This window comes from Apus apus, chromosome 3, assembly GCF_020740795.1.
Source record: "Apus apus isolate bApuApu2 chromosome 3, bApuApu2.pri.cur, whole genome shotgun sequence".
Lineage (NCBI taxonomy): Eukaryota > Metazoa > Chordata > Aves > Apodiformes > Apodidae > Apus > Apus apus.
The window spans coordinates 33,727,463-33,748,082 of NC_067284.1; the positions used below are offsets into that span (position 1 = coordinate 33,727,463).

At 35.4% G+C, this 20,620-nt stretch overlaps 1 protein-coding gene across 6 annotated transcripts in view; it reads left to right on the forward strand.

The window, feature by feature from the left end:
- The window catches only part of AHI1 (Abelson helper integration site 1), an 88,823-nt gene that overhangs the window by 57,027 nt on the left and 11,176 nt on the right, over positions 1-20,620 (forward strand). For 3 of the 6 annotated variants that reach the window (XM_051616008.1, XM_051616007.1, XM_051616009.1), the window contains 4 exons: positions 6,979-7,037; positions 12,173-12,238; positions 14,530-14,692; positions 16,163-16,263. In XM_051616008.1, the coding sequence (XP_051471968.1) occupies positions 6,979-7,037; positions 12,173-12,238; positions 14,530-14,692; positions 16,163-16,263 (389 nt within the window). Of the gene's footprint in view, positions 1-6,978; positions 7,038-12,172; positions 12,239-14,529; positions 14,693-16,162; positions 16,264-17,866; positions 18,140-19,317; positions 20,246-20,620 lie in introns of those variants that run through there. The other 3 variants (XM_051616010.1, XM_051616011.1, XM_051616012.1) reach the window with 3 other exon arrangements.

Here is a 20,620-nt window from a genome sequence, read left to right on the forward strand (position 1 = left end):
GAATGCTTGGGCACGTGCTACTACTTGTATTGTTTATATATGGTACTGTAGAAACTTAACATTTGCAAGAAAAATGTAAGATGATGATTTGATAAGATTACTCAGAAATAATTAGGTGGGTGTGTAGGCTGCTAAATGTATTTGATTTTAATCTCTAATTAAGAAGTTGAATTTTTTAATTGTTTTTGTGATGCAATAGTTTTTACTTCATTATACCTTTTATAAATAGAGGCCAAATTCTGCCTGTTCATTGTGCCTTTAGCTCAGGATAAATGTATTGGTATGAAACACTGTTCTACTCAAACCTTGTGATGGACTACTCCATAGTTCCTGCTGGAGAATTATTCTAAGATCCAGAGCAAAGACATGTTTGTGCCCTGGTACACCTTGATCCAGGAATGAAAATGATGGCTAACCCTGAATTAATATCTCTATGCATTCTTTTAGCTGATGATAGATATAATTATGTTGTGGGAAATGGCACTGCCAGAAGCATAGTGTTTTTATTCGTGTTAGCACTGTCTGATTCTGAGGTCTTTATGTGAGGCTTGGAATGAGTTGATGTTACAGTGGAGGTATCTTTGTGGATCTACAGGTGTGAATTCAAGCTTTGCTCCATCCTACTGCTCCAATGTTCACTTAGCTCTTCTGTAAGCACAGACTTGGTTCTTTGGGCTGGGGAATCAGAGATAACCAGATGCAGGAGCTGCAGATAACTGTACCAGTCCTTGGATAAGAAAGTTACTCTGTTTAAGCACTCCAGACCAGTTGTCCTTCTCAGGCTAGAAAAAATGTGACTGTCGCATGGTTTGAGAAGCCAGAGTTCCTCCAATGCCTGGAGCTGGGACATCTACTGGAAAATTGCATGCTGATATCAAAGAAGCTGCAGCAGTATGTGTGGAGCTGTATGGTACTGAATTGCTTAACTCCCTAGAATTTGTTTTATGGATAACTGGTTTTAATACCAGTGTTTAGTAAACAATTTGTTAAAAAGATACATTACAATCTTTTTTATTGAAGCTTGTCTTTCTCTGCAAATGTCTCCATAGTGTATTTGCAATGGCAACCAAAGATCTATTGACAGAAGTTCCCTAGTTCCTTTTCTTTTGTTTCTTTACAAGTTCTCATGGTGTTAATGAGGATGGGGAAGGGAAACAAAAATGTTATGCTTTGTCACCTATCAGCACAGCTTTATTTTGGCTTAATTTTTGTAGTGTTGGTTTTTTCTGGTCTTGTGTGTTGCAGATTTTTTTGTCATTGCTATCTCTATTAATCTCTGGACTAAATGAAGGAGTGACATCTGGCAGCAGTAGAGCTAAAGCTTCTCTCTTATGTTGCTAGGGTGTATAGCATGAAAACAGCTCTTATTTCTGACTGGTAAAATACATTAACAGAAGTTTCTCTATGTAACTTATAGAAAGCAAGACAGTGAAATGAGAGGGATTTTGTCATTTAGATTTTTTGTTTGTTTTAAAGTGGATACATTTAGGTTAACAAATCAGAACCCCATTTAGAAAATGGGAACAACATTAAGGAGATAGTTAAGCCTTTTTCAGATGCTCTAACAGAGGGAAAAAGTGAGGAAAAGACAAGGAGAGGATTAGTAAGAGCACAGACTCACCTGACATTGAGTAGACTTCGATGAGTGCAGAATACGTTGTGAGAGTCTTATGGGTGTTTGTAGAAGTACTTTGTGTTCAGTAGTGATGCCATCACAGCACTTTTGTATATACACTTGGACATAGCGTGAGCACCATCTGCTTAGAGCATATACATTACACGTGGCTTGCAAGGTATGGTCTCTTGAGAATTAACCATTGTCTTTGCTGTTATAATAGTTAGAAAGAGAACACTATTGTAGAAAGAATACAGAAAACAGGCTCACTTTGAACTTCTGAATGTAGTTTTCTAGCTCTGCAGCTTCACCCATATGTGTTCCAAAGTAGTTTTGAAAACTGTGATACAGATTAAACTTCATTAAAACAGTTTTCAATACACTTTGGTCCTGTCCGTTATCCTTTTTGGTTTGGAATATGTTCAAAATCATAGGTGCTAGACTAAGTAATGTAGAGCAGAGTTTGAAGTTGGTGTTTACCTACTTGGATATTAATAAAACATCTGTTTTGCTGGTGAAACAAAAAAGGTATGTATGTTAAGTGGGTGCATCCATTCCTTTAATTTTATGTGAATGCATCTGAAAGTGTTTGCAGTGGGTTTTGAAAGTATTTGTGATCCCGTGTCTAAGTAAAGGAAACCAGGTTCTTATCCAATATATAAACAATCTTTTTATTTAATGAATTCTGTTTGATCTATTAAAGCGCAATTGTTGTGAGAATAAAGCCTTTCAAGGAAGATTAATATATATTTAGATCATTACAAAATTATTTCTTTTTTATACCTAGCTTGAAAAACAGAATTACAGAAAGAGCTGAGTAATGCTGCTTTGACAGCTCTTTCGTTTAAAAAAACTCTATTTAGAGTTTTCTTTTATGCCTATAGTAGATTATTCTGCATACTAAAAGATATTTTGGTCACAAAGGTCATACTTTTGAATAGATGACTGTGCTGAAAACATACTTCTGTTGACTGGGAACAGTTTTAAAGCCACAGAAGATGATCAGGAGAAGGACTCAGCTGTTATACATGTATTCATATCATATCTGAGTTGGCATTTCTTCGTCATGATTGTTGTTTGTTTGGGTGTATTTTAAATATACCATGTTGCAAGAGGCCACGATATAAATTATAACAATGTCTGCAATAAGAAATACCATTTCCTAGAGGCATAGTTTATTTCCTTGTATTTCAGGATTTGTTTGTGGGTTTTTTAGGCATTAATAATTAGTACAAACTAAAACTCAGAAAAATAGAATAATATGGAACTGGTATAGGTAATTTTTTTCCTCTATGATTTAGAGGGGTTCATCACAGAAATATCTAAATATTAACTTTTTTTCAATGTTCTTACATATTTGTTCATTGGTGTTCTGTGATTTTTCTGAGGATTTTCCAGGATAAAGTTTTGGGCCATTTCCTTAACTGTAGATTTCGTAAGACTGGAATCCTTGGAGATTTATGATGCACAACAGAATTAATTCACCAAGAGCATTTCACAAAGGGGGAAAAAATGCTTCTTTTGAAAAGTTAATTAAAATATAAATTCTGTAATGAATATTCTTTCAGCCTCTATTAAAAGATTAATTATTCACATAAACATTTAATGTTAGGTGATTGTAAGCACTCTTGTAGGATATTGTGACTCCCTAGAAGGACTTCTTTCCTTCTTCTGTCTCTATTAATTTAAAACAAACAGGTGCAATTTAATAGGAAATATTCTTAATTATTGCAAGTGCTATTTTGGGACATTGTTGCTGTTATATAAATTTCTGCCCAAGTCTAATCTGCTTGTAAGTGAACTCATCTATGTCCTGTGTATTTCAGCTCAACTATTTAGAATTCAATCAACTCACATTAATGTGCTTATCTAGAGCAGAGGTCGTTTTTCAGTGAGAGCAGGCAATAAAGCTGGGAACTTGGTAGTACAGGCATGGGGTTTGGACAGGAGGACAACTACTTTGTTTCTGTCTTCATCTTTTCTCTTTAGTTGCTGTTATACCAGCAGGGAATATATTGCCAGAAGTGACTTGGGAACTAAGGACAGTCTTTCCTTTGACTGTTCAAGTTTTCCGGGAAACAAATACAGTTTCAGATTCCTTCTCAAGGCAGACAGCTACACTGGTTTCAAAATATACTGGTTCCTTGATAGGCATTTATCTCAATCAGCATCTGCTTGGACTCAAAATAATCAGACTGAGAGGATTATGTTAACCATAAAGAAGACCTGTCCTGCTGCTTAAGATGTGTCAATGTGAAAGTTCTGATAATTTGAGAAGAAAAACAATAGCATCTAGCATTTTGAGACATCAACCATCACTTTTAGACGTTTAGCAGTAGGTTCTTCTAGAAAGAATTTATTATTGTAATGTAAAACTACATGTAAAGGCAACCACTGAGGAACCAATGAAGAGTCCCAGGGAATACAGTAGTTCAAATGTAGATACTTTGATAGTGAAGACCAGCTCCTTGAGACATACAGGGCTTTGAAAATGAAGACAGAAAATGCTGTTAAAAAAAGGAGATGGTTGGAAAGTTCAAGTAAAACCTCTGAATCAATAAAAATGCTTTTCCATTACTTATTCTGAATCATCCTTAAGATGAGAGAGTTTAGATTAACATTGTGTTGTTCTTTTTCAGGTTTGACCTTACAAGGAATGTAATGACCTTTATATAAGCTCAGGCTAAGTGAGAGTCCCAACAGGTCACAGTGTCCTGTAGACTTCAGTTTTGGATGAAGTGGAAATGTCCTTCTAAAATCCTGGCATCAATTTCAATACCTTCCTGTAGTAGTTGAAAAGTTTGCAGTCTGGATCAAAGATAACCAAACCAAGCACTGCTGAGGCTGTTCTTCACACCTGCTCAGTGTCATTTACATGCTTCATCAAGCATGGAACCATGTCAAGCCAATAGCTGTGTAAAATTGCTTTTAAAATCTGCTGCATTGTTTGAGAAAGAATGGGACAATACACCCTTGTTTGCTTAATGCACCTTGTTTTATGGATGAGAAAGATTTGGAGTTTTGGGGTTTGTTTGTATTTTTTTAGTATGACTGTTCTGAATGTAGGAGCTGCTAAAGGAATGCTTGGTAGCTGAAAACAACTAAGGGAATGCATTAAAGACAATTTTGGGGTAACCAGTAGGCATGATCAATGTCAGCAAATAGCATTGGCTCTGTGGTGCATTGAAGAATATTTGGACCCAAGTGTGCTGTGGTCTTTTTAGTGTTTACACCTCAAGCAAATTGGTAAGAATTTCCTTCTTGTTTTGGAGGAAGGCTCTAGTCACAAAAAATCCTAAGTTAAAAGCCAGTGCTAGCTGCTAGAATTCAATGCAGCACTCTCTGCATATCTGCATATATCTGAGTTACACATCTTTCTCATTCCTGTGCTTGCATCAGAACAGGTCTGCATTGCCCTTTATTCAGGCTTAATTGGGTTATCAGTCTAACCATGAAGTTTTCACCTGACAAGCAGCTAAATAGAGTCTGGACCAGAGTACTCACATCCTTTAACATGCATTCCAGAAGTACTTGGATGTAATACATTTGTTCCTTAGGAGAACAAAGTTAATTACTGATAAAAATACAGATCAATTTTATTTTTATTTAATTTTGAAGATTTTTTTTAAATGAGCAGTTGTCTTCATCATGTATTTTATACAGCTTTTATCTTAGAATGGGTTTGTATGAACTGACCAACACTTCAATGCTGAAATTGAAAATCTTGTGGTAGAATACTTGGCTATCTAAACACTTTTTTTTTTTTTTTTAATCATGAAGAGATTTTGCTGTTCTTGAGTTTGTTAATTTGTTTTGTTGGGTTTTTTTATTCAGTGAGTTGATATGACACTTATATCCAGTAGTATATCCACATGTAGTATCATATCTTAGCAGCTCATTTTGTGACTGTATGAGTATGTAGATAACAATATTAATAGGAGTAATATCCCCACTGATTTGGTGTTAATGCTGAACAAATGTTTGAGCAAATAGCTTCTTTGAAAAAAAGGTAAGATTCAGGTCTACCTTCTTTTGAGTATGGGTTAAGTACAGAAAAAAGTTCCTATTCTCATCTCTTTCCTCTTCTGAGAAGAGATGGGGAAAAAAAAGTAATAAAAAATCAAAGTAAGCCTTTCAAAATAAAGTATTTCAGAATTTATAAAAGCTTTTTTTGAGATTATTAAGACCACAAAATTAATTCATACACAAAATTGAAAAATCAATTATTACACTTATTTAGGATTTCTCACAAGTACAAAACAGTTTACATGCAGAACATCTGCAGGAGCAGGGTTAACTACGATTGTTTGAGCTTGCAGCTTTTCTTATATTTAGAAATATCTAAATATCCTACTGATTAAATATTTATGAATAAATCTCTTGTACAACTCTAAACCACTGGACTTTAGAAAGAATACTGTAGGTGGAGTTGTGCAGGCTTCCTTGTGGAACTGTGGCAGTGCTTGGGAATCTTGAAAGTCCTCTTTATTCAGATTGTGGACTCGGCAAGAGCAGGCTTTTGGAGTGACAAACGAAAAAGAGTTTTCAGAATTTATTCCTCTTTGAAAACAAAACTTTTTTCAAATCTAGTGTCTCACAGAGAAAATCCTGTGAGCTTAACTCTGTGTTGCCTTGCATCTCTATGCTGGAGAAGCAGTTCTCTAGTGGAGCAGTAACATTTTTCACTATTGTGTTCAACAATTTTCAGATTTCCGTATCTTTTCTTTTTAAGATATTTTCTTAAGTATACAGCTGAGGAGACCAATAACAAAAAGATAAATGCATAGATGATGAAAGGATTTTCTTGAGCTTAGTAGTTAACATAATAGTTTGAAAAGAAAAGAATTTACAAGTACTTGTTCAAATGAACTATGTAGAGACTGAATAAAATAAACAGCAAGATGTGTTGTGATAGGAACTCAGATGATCAAAGGCAGCTACTGAATAAGCATAGTTATTCTTTCAGATAAAATAAGGAAGTAATTCCTTTGAGAGTTTTTGTGATCATTTCTGTTGGAAAACTTTGTGTGCGTTACTCAGAAATTCAATGAAGAGAAAAGCAATACAGCCTATATAATAGTGTCGGCTTTGAGCACGAGGTGGCATGTGGACATAGCTTGAGTTATTTCTCCGAATCATTTGAATGGAAATATTGGATTAGTTAACCTTGTGTCAGGTCTGTTAGTTAAATAAACTCTCCAACTGTTCCTGACTGAAGGGTGCATAGTTGTGACTGAAAGATGCTGCTGCTTTTCATTAGAATTTTGTCAAACGTCCTGCTAACATAATGATTTTAAAATTAAATGGTTTATTCGATGGAAAAGGATAACAAGCAGAAAATTCACAGCCTTTTCTTTTCACAGGGTGTTTCAGCCCAGTAGGAAATCCTCTTAGCCAAACACTATTGGGTAGACTACAGGCGGTAAGGAGTTCTCTCTTTGCATTTTTTTTAAATTGATGTTTAACTATAAAATGTCATTATTCACAAGTTCTCATTGTAGAGAAGTGTGTTTTTTTCTTAAGCTTTTTTCACGAAAAAAAGGTATCTTTATCAAATTATCTATATGGGTAAATAAGCTTTTGCAACAGCAGCCAGCTGGTAGTGATGTCAGGTATTTACAAATTAAAAGCTTTATATTTTTTCATTACTTACTTTTTGTTGTTTAGCAATAAATAAGTGAAAATCACAATTATGTTTTCTTTTATTATGACTAAGAATATAGGCATTGGTAAGCAGGGAAGTAAAGCTGGGACAATAACTTGAAATGAAATCCAAATTGCAGCACCATGATTTCATTGTTTACTCATGCTTCATCTTTTTGTAACGAGTAAAGTCAGAGCTAATCCTCCATTTAATTAAGTGCTTATCTGTTAAATTTCGATTGGATGTTTCTAGTAATTATATTTGTTCTTTGATTTCTGGTTTCCTGATCATGATTATAGAAATCCAACAGAATCTGCAAGTGCTATTATTTCCAACTATACACTTGCTGAACCCAGATTAAACACCTGTGTATGAAGAGTCTAGTGACAGTAAAATGAGTGGTGCCTCTGAACAGGTTTGTGGCTCTGGAAAGCTGAGTCTGTTCTCCAGGAGATGTTAATCCTCCTGCACCCAACAACAAGGATGCCATAATTTCATATTCTGTCTTATTTGCATGCTAATTGTCATTTTTTAAGAGTAATTTTAGATATGGACATAAATGAACTTGGATCATATGTAACTGGTTTATAGTGTGAATTTGGGGTTTTGGTTTGGTTTGTTTCAGGGGGTTTTTTTGGACCTCCTATGTTTAACAGAATCTATGAATACAGTTGTGGAAGGCTTGTAAGATACAGAGGATTCACCAAGAAATTTTGGAAGTACAGTTTTACATTACTGTTAGTGGCTAAATTGTTCCTGTTTTCACATTTTCCAGTTTTTAGTCAAATACGTAATTTTTAGGAAAAAGTATAAATTATGTAGTTGGTATTTTAATGTTCTTCATCATAGCAAGCTCTATAAGTATTTACAGGATTAACTGTTTTGGAATATACAAGTAAGAGCTAATTTATTTTTTTTTTTTTTTCTGAGAGGGTTAAATTAAGGTTTTCAATAGTATTGTTACCTTTTGTGTTATAAATGCTGTGATATGTATAAGTGTAGGTAAACTGAATTTATACCAAGACAGTGATATATTTACAAATGATGAAATAGTTGAAGAAGTTTTGAATCATTTCAGGAGCTAGAGTATTTCACATGCTTCTGAATTGCTCTTTTTTCCCTTTCTTTCTTTCTTTTTTTTTTTTTTTTTTTTAACCCTGTAGGCTTTGCTGCAATGTGCTGTGCTTGTATTTCTGTTTTCTGTTTGTACATTGCAGGTTTCAATGAAGTGCAGCCTGGCACAGTTTTGTTTTTTTCCTCTAGGCAGGTTATAGATTCCCATACTCATAAAATATTGAAGGACTGTACTCAAATAAGGATTGTAGTCACACGAGGCCTAAGGAAATAATTTTACAATGTCTACAGACAGATTAATTCAGACCAAAGAAGAGTACATTATTCTTAACAATTGATACTTTTGGAATAATTTTAATTTAGCTACTAATACTATCCTTGTACTTCTGTTTCCTGTAGACTAAGTTTGTGAAGTTTGGTGTCCTGGCCTAGGAGTGTGTTGACAATTAGTTGAACCAGAGAACAAGAACAGAAATACAGCAGTGCTAACGATATTCAAGTATTTTATGCTACGTCTCAGCTTATTTAGCATTTCATTTAAAACTTCAATTACTAGTCCAAAGAGATTATGTGACATTCTTAGGGAAGGACAGGATTAAGTGAATTTCTAACCCTCAGATTCATAAGGAAAAATGAAAATAATGGAGCACCTATAAAAGTTCAGATTAATTCTGTAAAATTTTTGAATGTTTTAAATATTATCTCATTTCTAAGCCAGTCATGGAGTTTTGGGGCACTGTAAATTTATTTCTTATTTCGTCTCCTTTAAAAAATAAACCAAAAACCAAACGAAACAACCACCATAAAACAAAAACAACAACAAAACCCCAAAGGGGACCAGTCTCAGAACCTGTTGCACACTGAGGCACAGATTTACTGGACAGACACAAGAAGATTTAACACCCGTTCTACCTCTGTATTTGCTGGAGTGTTTGCACAAGGAACACTCCCAGTTTCTCTTCCCTCTGGCAGGTAGCAGAGATAGGGAGGTGGAGTGGAGAGAAGCAGTGGCACTGTGCAGCATGCAAGAAAGATGTTTGTCCTTTTTCATGTCACCACATCTGTCATTCTAACAGGAAAAGGAGGGAGGGTGGATTTGGCCCTGCATGCACACACATTGGGGTTCACTGTGCTATGTGTAGTGTCTGCCTACGATTAATTTTAGAAGTGCTTTTTTTCCAAGTGTAGTTATTAAGAGTTAATGAGTAATTAGAAGTGGGACTTAATCTGTATTTTTATTCTGTTTCGATGAACTATGTGTTTATGTATACAGCAGAAGCATATGAAACCACCAGTCACCTTTACATCTTTCCATCTTTTGTTTTTAAACTTTGATATTGTGGTATTTTAACTATTTCTTCAGTAGTCGAAATGCTGAAATTTTTACAGAAAAGGCAGTAGTAACATATCACTTGTTCTTGCTCAATACTGCTTTTCCTAAGAGAATGAATGCTACCTAATGCCCAAATCCTGTTGGCTGCTAGACATAATAAAAGCAAAACCTCCATTACCACAGTCACTGAAACTGCCCAATTAAAAAGAAACCATAAACATTTAAATTATTGCCTTTTTCAGGAATCAGTGACATTTGATACAGCAACTTACTTATCACTTTACTCTTTCCTGCAATGCTGTCTTTTGTATTAGTGTCTTGAAATATTTTTTGTTTGTGTTAGAAATATCAAGGCTAAGTGGGTTAGTTATGGAGAACCAGTGCGATGTTCCATGGTCTAGAACTCTGCATCAACTCCTGCACTGTTTATCTTCTTCTGAGGATGTTCCTTACACTGAAAGCTCCTAACAGCTTTTTTCAACCAAAATCAATGTGACACAGCAGGCTTTTTCAGCAGGTGTTTTGTTCCTGTTTCTCACAGATGGTCTGCCTCCCAAAAAGAACACAGCTATAGCCCCATGTTTGTTCTGATGCAAGGAAAGGATTAACTAGTTTCCAACTTGTATTTAAAAAAGACACATTAATATTGTATTAAGAACAATGTATTCATACGCTTCAATATGTCTGCCACTTTTTTTGGAATCCTGAAAATGTGACTTATTAATCTTCTGACACAAGATTTAAAAAATAAATTATTCTTAAAAATAAAAATAATTATTCTAACCTGAAGGGCCAGTAGTTCCTGGGTGTTCCTTGCAGTGCAGCTGGCAGTTGGCACTGGCCTGGCATGCCAGAGGCAACTCTACTGCCTTTCAGCAGCTCCATTTGTGGAAGGCAGTGGTGGCATTCCTGCTGTATCACTGGAGGTGAGGCTTGTGTGCAGCCCGTTACACACTCGGTCTATCTCTTTAAGAGGAAACTCTTAGGATTTTTGTTGACTTCAAAGTTTAACACCATGTCTGAGAACACTCAGCATAGTCTCAGGATGACTCATGGATTTTAGGTTGTTATTTCCAAACAGCTCACTCTGTTCAAGCTCTTCTTATGTTGAGTGTTTGAGAGTGCATAAATACTTTATTAAAAAGGGAGAGAGACAGATTGAGACACAATAATGGGGCAATACGAGTACCTGAACTAGATACCTAAATACTGCTAATAATTCTGATGAATCATTTTTGAGCAACAGGAGGCACTCCCATCCCACAGGCTAAGCACGTTGCCTGCACAGTTCTCTTAACCTTGAGAATGGAAAATGAGAATTAGCTGAAACCTGTAAGGCACTGCTAACTACCAGTAGCCCACTGAACAAGCCACATGCTGTAAACTGCAACTCCACCAGTCTTTGTTCAAAATGTCTTTATCAAATCAGGCAGTTACACGTTTGGGTTTTTCCCCCCCCCCCATGTATGTACATAATTATTCAGAACTCTTTAGGTGGTAGGCTTAGATGTTCTGATAGATTATAAGAACTGAGTGCAACTGTTTGCTTTTATACTGGTTTCATCTGTATGTACTGCTTGTGTCTAACTACTGTGGCATTACTGGAACCATCTGGAGGCTGTATGGAACTCTTCTCTTCAGGATCATCAGGGACTTCTTTCCCATATAAGATAAGCCTAGCTAAGTTAGGGAAACAATGTTGAGGGTAAGGATCTCTCTTCTAGAGAATGGCATTTATTCTGCTAAGGATTGCAGTAAGGAAGCTCCTTGGATCACCCTAATAAAAAAAACCCAGAATATAAAAGGAGCAATACATTTTAGGTATGCATTTTTAAAATGCAAGAGAAGATAGACCATTGGAAAAAATTAAGTAACACAAGCAAAGAACTTCCATCTCTTCCTCTGTTCTAATTTGTTGTTCCTCTGCTGATTTCCATAATTTTTTTGTTTTAAATCTTCTTTCGACCGAATAATTCTGTTGTTTGACAGAAATAAAATTTTGTAGGTTCAGGGACTTCCTAATTATTGCATTATATATCTGCTATTGTGTGGACTTCATTGGGAGTCTGAAGAGTAAGTGTTAAAGATAGAAGAACTAGAATTAAATGGAAAGTATTGGTTATTAAGATCAACCTGAAATTCTTCATTATATGAAAGTGTCATCTTTTGCATACTGGTTTAGAGGTGAAGTTCACTGCAACATCTTAAACATCTACTGTATTATTTACAATGCAAACAAGCTTAAGACTGCATAATCACCGATCTTCTGTCTTCCACCATGTTGTCTTTAGTGTAGTATACATACTTGAAAAACTGACTATCTTTTCCAAATATCTGCATAGCCAATATTACTCAGTGTTGCTTAACACCACTTCTGGTTTGTTGGGTTTTTTAAGTATTCTATTACAGGTGATTTTTACTGTTTTACAGTAGACATGAAAATACTCAAAATTATAGTTTACCAAAATACTTCATATTAATTTTTAAAAATAATTTCTTATTCTAGAGTGATGACTGCCTGACTGCAGTGGGGGTGAGAGGAGGAAGCAGTTGTCCACTCGGGCAAGAGACAGTAAGTATTATGTAATTTTTTGCAGTATCTTCTATACCTTTTACACTGTATTTGTGCTCTTGAAAGCACCTTCAACATGATCCCAAGGATTTTTTTTGCTACCTTAGATTTTGTAATTCTTACCAATGTGTTTGTAACTGGCAGAGCCACTTTAGTGCTGTTTTTCTATCACTCTTGAAAAATACTTTTGTAAAATATTGATTAATATAGGGTATTTTTGCTTTAACTGAGACCCAGATAGATCTTAAAATATGTCTGAATGTCACACCAGAAGAGATTTTGTTGCTTTGGGCATAATGACGAGTATTTTATATTCTTCTTTGGTCCTGAGGTGTATTTCATGTATCCTCTTACGGTCATTTTCTGATCATATGTCTCCAGAGAATATAAGGGTAATTTCCACATCTTGTTTAAATTGTCAGGCTTGCTAAAACAGTTGTATTACAGGACACATTGGTATTTCAATTTTTTTATTTCTGGGAGACAGAAAGTGAGACTTCCTTGAATGGTTTCCATGTTACTGAATTCTTACAACTTTTTTTTCCAAAAACCAAAACATTTACACCAGAACTATCTTACAAAAGACATTACAAAAAGAAGTATTTGCTGCTCTGCCTTGCTTTGTTTTTAATGCTACCAAATAATAGTGTTATATGGCATTCTTTTTTTTTTTCTTTTCCTAAAGTGACCTCACAATTTTCGTAGTACTATTGCTAGGAAAACCATTGCCACTCAACTGAAGTGGGCAATGTTAGAGCATCCCTTACTGAACATGATCATGCAAGCTTCCACTTCTGTACTGTTTCTCTGTTGTGTTCATCAGTGTTTTAGTTTGGTTTTATTTTATAGTTGAAATTTCTGTATTGTCAATATCACCTGTAATTACTGTGTAATGCCTAATGCAGGTAGGAGAGTTATGATAAAGGATGGTTTGTAGTTTTAAGTTTAAGATGGTAAGTTTAAGGATTCCTGAATGCCTATTTAGATAAATTTCCCATCTGCTGAGAACTGTGTTGATAATACTTCTTAGATGCTGACCAGCTCACAAGTTACCGCATAGAATTTGCAATGGTAGAATCATTTCCGTCTTTTTCCATTCATTGTAATTTAATCTGTTTAATTGGTGGCATGAAAGTATGAAAATACAAGTGACATTTGCTTTATTTTTACAGGTATAACTCTTGTATAACTTATATGACTGAAAATATAAATACAAATAGAAAAAGCACTGTGCAGGTCAGCAGTCTCAGGATTTAAATGCATGCATGAGAAATAAGAAGTGGAGGCTTTTTCTATAAATCCCTATCTTCATGGCAACTGTGTTGTCTCCTTTGATCCTTTGTAACCTCCTGTCACTCCTAGCAATCCCTATTTCTGACCTCTTTACTTACAATTTCATAGAGGAATCCAAGGTGACAATTATATGTGGGGAAACTGTTTTTTGTGTAAAATAGGTCATAATTTTGCTCTTCACTTATGATGAGGGAAGTGAGCAATTCCCTTATTCTTTCAGTTCACTTGTTTTCAGTCTTTTCTGCTCTGAATTCATTAGGACAAATTCTTGTTCATAGGGCATAGGAAATAAAGAGGAAACTATACTTGGTGTTTTCTTGTTCAGGGTAGAAAGCAGGCTTCTAGTGATGTATTCCAGGTAGCATGCATGGTGCTGACAACTATTAGTATACTTTTTTCAGAAAAATACCAAGTGTAGTATTTCACTGGCAAATGATTTATTATGTGAAATGGAATATAAATATTTTGGGTAGATATTTATAAAACTGTGTATGCAAATCCTTCTTTCTAAACACACACACACACAAAAGTTAAGGGATCAAAGCAAAACTTGGCAATAATATTGTGAACTAAATTTTTCCTTCGGTGAAGCTGCCGTAGTGTTGAAGTATTTATTTGAACACATGCTTCATGAGCACACACAGAATGGGATCTGAAGGTGGTGTAACAATTCTGAGAAAATGAATGTATGAAGTGTATTTTTTTTTCCTTTTGCTTCACAAGTAAATTGCTTATAAAACTAACAGCTGCTGTTTTGAAGCTAATCTTAGTGAATTGAATGTTCTTAACCATTTCTACAATCCCACAGTCCTTTATCTTGCTTCTCCTGCTGCTTTCCCACCACCCCTGATCCCATTAGCAAAACTTGAGACAGCCTCAGCTTTTACCAAAGTGCAGCTTTGGTTTCAGCTGCTTTTCTGCAAGAGGAAGTGAATGTTGCGCTTTCTTCTCTGTGGCAGAGTTGTGATAAAGCTGTGGTGCTCTTATCTCTCTTTTAGGTAGTGGCTCTTTATGACTACACAGCGCATCGATCAGATGAGCTAACCATCCATCGCAGTGACATTATCCAAGTGTTGTACAAAGATAATGATAACTGGTGGTTTGGCAGCCTAGCAAATGGACAGCAAGGCTATTTTCCAGCTAACTATGTGGCTGGTGAAAGTAAGTTTACTTCTGTCTTCCTGGTATACCGGTGTGGGTTTAACTGATGGTCCAAGATTTTACCATGCTGTACTGCTTATTGTTCTGAATATAGGAATTTATGTAGCACAAAGATGACATACTGATTATTTAGGGTGATGCAGAAATTGTGTAAAGTTAGCTAGCCACTGAGCAAGTTGACACACCTGACTTAGGAAGGTATTGGAACTTACACATTCCAGCTTATATGGTACTGTCTTAATGGTCAGTCAACTGGATTGGTTCCTCATTTCCTCTTACATATAGACCCCTGGTTAATGCCCTACAGTGGCAACATTTTAGGACACATCAAAGCATTTCACAGATATCTTTGTTTTTTCTTAGGTGTTCTGTGTTAGATCTAAAGTTACTTTTGTAAAAACTGTTGATTTTCCCTCTGCTCTAATGGAGAATGCTTAGTTCGCAAATAAGTGGATTTCAGTATGAAGTTCTAAAAGAACAGTAGCGGTTAAATCTCGACTCTGAGCATTGAACTTGCTACCAGGTCTTTGGCATTAAAACAGTTTTGAATTAACTAATGCAGAAAAACCTAAATGAATCTGAACAAATAATATAGGAAGCATCCTACTGAGTCAACTGATACGAAAATGCTCAGCATCCTGACACTTCCTATTATTCAGTTTATGGACATAGTGTTTAGTTGCCCTCCTAAAATATCAAACTTCAATTATACTGGTGTTTAGAAATCTTTTAACCCAAATTTTCTTAAGTTTCCCCCCTTTTTCTAGTTATTCCCTCTGTCTTTCAAGTGAAGTCTAGTCTTTATGCCTTTTTCCAAAAAAAAAAAAACCAAAACCCAACCTTGGACGTAACACTGTGCTAACTTGGTGATCATAGTTAAAGTCAATTTAACTACTGTCCTTCCTCTTTGTTGTCCCCTTGCACATCCTGTGCATTTTCTCCTTCCTTTCTTCCTTGCAAAATAACCCAGAGAGCAGTCTGTAGGAAGAGATTTCACTGATGGCTTGTTGTTCTTAAAAAAAAATGAAACAAAATTTTTGAGGCAGTTGTTCAATTGTGCAAAAAAACCACCCTGGTATATAACTTGTTATTTCAGTTGGTGGCCATCTTATTATTTAATCAAGAGAAATGCATATGGTATGTTTGTTAAGTACCAGCTGCATTGCTGTCAGTAGGGACTTGGTTCTTAAGTCATGTAAATGTTTGATTGTTTTTATTTTATATATTTACCTATATAAATAAGCAATATATAAATTACTTTTAAGTCTAAGCTTACTAATGTAAATGAAAGTTAATGGGCAAATTTTTATAAATTCTTATACAAAGTTTGGCTTCAAACATTTTTCACCTGTTTCAGTTCACATCCTGTTACTTGGCTAGTTTGTCATTTCATGGTTGCTCACATAAAATGGACACATTCATAATTATTTTGTGGTCCTCATAATGGTGAATTGTGGATGCTGTTTGCAGAAGAATATGGAGAACAATCTTCAGGATCAGTGCCAGATTCAGCTCCTCTCCTGCTGGAAGGACCAAAAGAAGCAGAGGAGGGTTTTCCAACACTTCATAAGGTAATAATTTGAGAATGAAGGACTCTGTAAGTAGTGGTGGAGTATGTCTTTTGTGTGGCAGCTGGACTGTATTAATTTTCAGTCTTGGAAAAATTCCTTGTGTATAGACCTCATTCTAGGCAAACAGGTAGATATTCATCAGCTGTCTGATGTTTGTCTCGTGTGGAACCGGCTGTTCCATCATGCGGCAATTAAATGTTCTGCCTCCCATTGCACCACTGTAACAAGTGGCAAATTTCCCCTTGACTCCTAGGTTTACAGAAGTATCTCTCAGAGATACCGGGTATAAATACCAGTTGAAGAAACAACATGGGTTTGTCAGAACCTGACAGACATTCAGGCACTGCACTTTCATTCTTCGACTATGCACTGCCCACAGATTCTTCGGATTTTCTGCCATGAAATTTCCCTCTCGTTGTGTTGCTTAGTAAAAAGCTGTTATGTTTTCCTCTTGAGAGTTTTTCAGTCCATGTAATAATACCTTAATTAAAGGTATACAGTGTGATCATAAAGCCTTATTACCAGAGCAGGAGATAGGCTGCTTCCTGGTCAGTGGATGTTTCTGCTGAAAAGCATGTGAATGACTGCACCCATCCCGTGGGGTGCTCAGGAGGGTTGACTTTAGAGCCTTCATGGTTTGGAGGAGCAAAGGAGAGAAAAGCTTTTGTCATGACTACATCTAATACTTCCTCATTCCCACTATATAGTCTTCTGTTGGGTTGCAAGCGCATATGGAATTATGTTGCTTACACAACACATACTAGATTGTACACAGAAGCATTCCTGTTTCTGTGATTGTAGTTAGCAGTCAAAATACAGTATGTACAGAAAAAAACAAAGAAACACTAGCCAGTTTTTAGTCAAGGAAAATACAGAGACTTGATTTTTATTTTACTTTTTCAGATCTTTAGAGATACTGCTATATGCACATCAGGCCAGATGACTCTCACTTCTCCAGGCAAACAGAGATCAGAAACTTTACATAGCTTATGTTCCCCTTCTATGAAGACTGATGATTGTCTTAAAATGTGGGATACTTTGTAAGCAGAAAAAAAACGTAACAGAAATTGGCTCAATAACCAGAATCTGAGAAATTTTTATTCAAAAATACTTGTGTTCTTCTTAATTGTGCTTTCCCCAACTATTTAAACTATTCATTTACTCAAAGGTACTTACATAACTACTTTAAAAGTGACTTTTGTTCAAATTTCTTTCAAATGACTTGACTTTCCATGTACCTTTCTAAAATTGAATCTAATATTTTGCGTCTGATTTGCAAGACTCAAAACATATGCTGTGTTGCTTAGTTTTTTCTTTTTTACATGATAATATTTGCTGCATAATATAAATTTCAATGTTTAGGGTTAAAACACTCAAAGCTACTTCTTTTAACCCTTTTTTTTTGTATGGCTTTTGTTTTTAATAAGTGAATAGAGAGAGGTAACATTTAATAGATTATTGTGTACACTTGCCAATCTTGTTGAAGCCAACTGCTATAAATCGAATTCCTAAGTGTTTTGTTTCTAACTATACTTGAAAAATTGAATTAATTGCTACATCAAGTAGTAATAATTAATCTGAAGTGTCTTTTACCTCTTTGTAGCCAAGAAACTCCTAGCCGAACCACTGTCCAAGAAAGACAAGGGTGCGTTAGCTCCAGATGCTCTAGTAAAGGTAGACTGGAACAAATATAGGAAAAATTGCAATATTACTGGAAAACATGAGAATTTCTTTCAACTGTTGTCTGCATTGCTGGAGGCAAGGAAGATATCCCAGAGGGAATATGTTGTTATACTAACCCAGTTTCACTCATACCCAGATTAGAAAAGGGAGAAGTGCTGAGACACTTATTCTCATTAAGGACTGAATAATTTTTATCCACATCTCCCTTTTTCTGTTTTAATCTACTAGGAATCTAGTTGATTTAGTGGATTAAAATACTTTTATGTACATAACTAATGTTACTAACATTTGCAACCAGTATTTATTATTCTATATATAAATATATATTATATTTATTATTTATTATTATTAACACTGTGAGAAGTAACATTTGATTACTTTTGAGCACTTATATTTTCTCAAGTGTCTATGATTGACATATTTTTCTGTCACAGTTTGACTCAGGTCTGACAACAATGCTCTCGATCCCCTCCCCCTCCCACCCAGGTAGGGAAGGAGGGAGACAAAAAGAGAGAGACTTGGCTGGATTGAAAACTAAAATACACAGCTTTAATTAAACACTAATGATAAAAGAATATATATACAATTATATACAAGTATGTTCAGATATCTGCAAAAGCCTCTCGCCTCCTCCCACACCCAGCAACTCCCACAGCATCTCCTGAGCTGTGAGCAGTCCTGAAAAATTACAGAGCTGCTGGAGAAAGTGGAGAGGGAGGAGGGTCAGGAGAGCTCGAGCCTGGGGGTCCATGGTGCTGGATGGACGGAGTCCTCCCTGGACGCCGGCCATGGATGGAAGAGAAGGGAAGAAGAAGCAGGAAGGAAGTTGTCTTCTGTGATCTCTGACCTTCCTCTGAACTTACGTAGATATATGGAATGGAATATCTCTGGCCAGTTTTGCTGTCTGTCTAATTCAGCCTCCTATGGGGGGGTCACAGATCTCCCCGTAGTGTCTAAGCTGGCAGAGTGAAGGTGCGACCTTGAAGCCCCAGCAGTTAGAAAAACATTCCATTCTTATCAGCCTTAGTTGGAAGGCTCTGTGACTAGTTAAAAGAAAGCTTACTGAAGGAAAAAAAAAATCAGTAAAAGGAAATTTGGCTTCATTCTGCCTCAAACCAGGATATTTCTAATAGTTTTTTTATTACTATTATCACTTTTTGAGCAACACTCAGTTTTAGTAATATTTCATTAAAATATTCTTTACTTTTATTCTGCTGGCACTTTGAATTAAATTGACTTAATATTTAATAATTAGTTTAAAGTTTTTTTGGTAGTCTGCATAGTGCGTACCGATAATCCGAAGACATAATTAATAAAGTATAGAGTAACAGTCCAAAACCAAGTAAATATGTTGCTTTTTATCTTGCACAGCATCCAACGGCACCACAAAATCATGAAGAGTCCATGGAGAAGTGCACATTAGAACACATCTAATATTGGTTGAAGGAAATTTTTGTTTATACCATTCTCAGTTAACCTGGTGAACCTAGCTACTACAAGACACTGTTAAACTTAAGCACTTGGGGATTAATTTTTTAAATAACACATTAGGCCAAGGTAGTGGCTGAGATTCCACAAGCATCTGAATGACTGGGAAAAACAAATCTGGCTGATTTTTTAATTATTATTTATTTATCTGAAGTTACATAAGCACCATATAAATCACCAAGAAGATAGTCAATTGAATCAAATGATGAATCAAATCTCTGTGCAAGACTTGCTATGCCTTGAAGTTTGAAGGAAGGTTCTCCTGCACTTTGGCTTTAGGCAACAGCAGATACTTCAGAGACAAACCAGCTGAGAAGACCACTGGGGGGGCTGATCGGTTATGGCAGTTCCTGTGTTGCAGCAGTGACACGGCAACTTTTCTTCCTATTCCTTTCGCTTTGTTTTTTTCAATATAAGAGCTGACAAAAAGAAATGCCAATTTCTTTTACATGGGAAATAAGGAAAATTATTGCTTTGTAATACTGTATGGTTTGGGCTTTTTTTGCTTTGGCAGAAATGAATATTTTTTTTTAATAAAAAATTATGTATTGAATAATTGGTGCTTAAGTTGTTACCACAAGCAGGAAAATATAACTGAATTTTTGGTTGTGTTTGGCTTTTGGCCACAAGCATGTTTTGCAAAATATTTAGTTATATCCACGTCTTCTGTATCTGTTGTTATTTTTGTTTGCTTTGAGGAATACGTAAGTATTTATCTCTGTTTAGACTGCAAAACAGTTACTGTGAAAATCATCATTAGCAGCTACTTGTGAGATTGTGCTACCATAGACTAAAAAGAGCCCTTAAAATGTAGAATACTACTATGGTTTTAATTACTGAGAACAGTAGAGAGTTTAATTTAAAATAGTTTTTCAACTGAAGATGTTATAAATGCATATCTAGCCTAATCATCAGAATTTTATGAGTGAATAAAATGGAAGCATTAGCATTAGTAGAAGGCATAATACTCAAGATCCAATATTAATCTTTGCAAATAATAATAAAAAAATTGTGTTCAAGGAACCTACTTTCAAAATACTTTCTACCATCAGCTTTGCATTCATAGCATAATAATTTTATGCAAACCTTGTTTTCCTGCCTTATGAGTTACTTAACTCCTGAGCCACAGAGTTAGGTCATAATCATCTTTAATTACAACATACATTTAAACTGCCAATAGAGATTT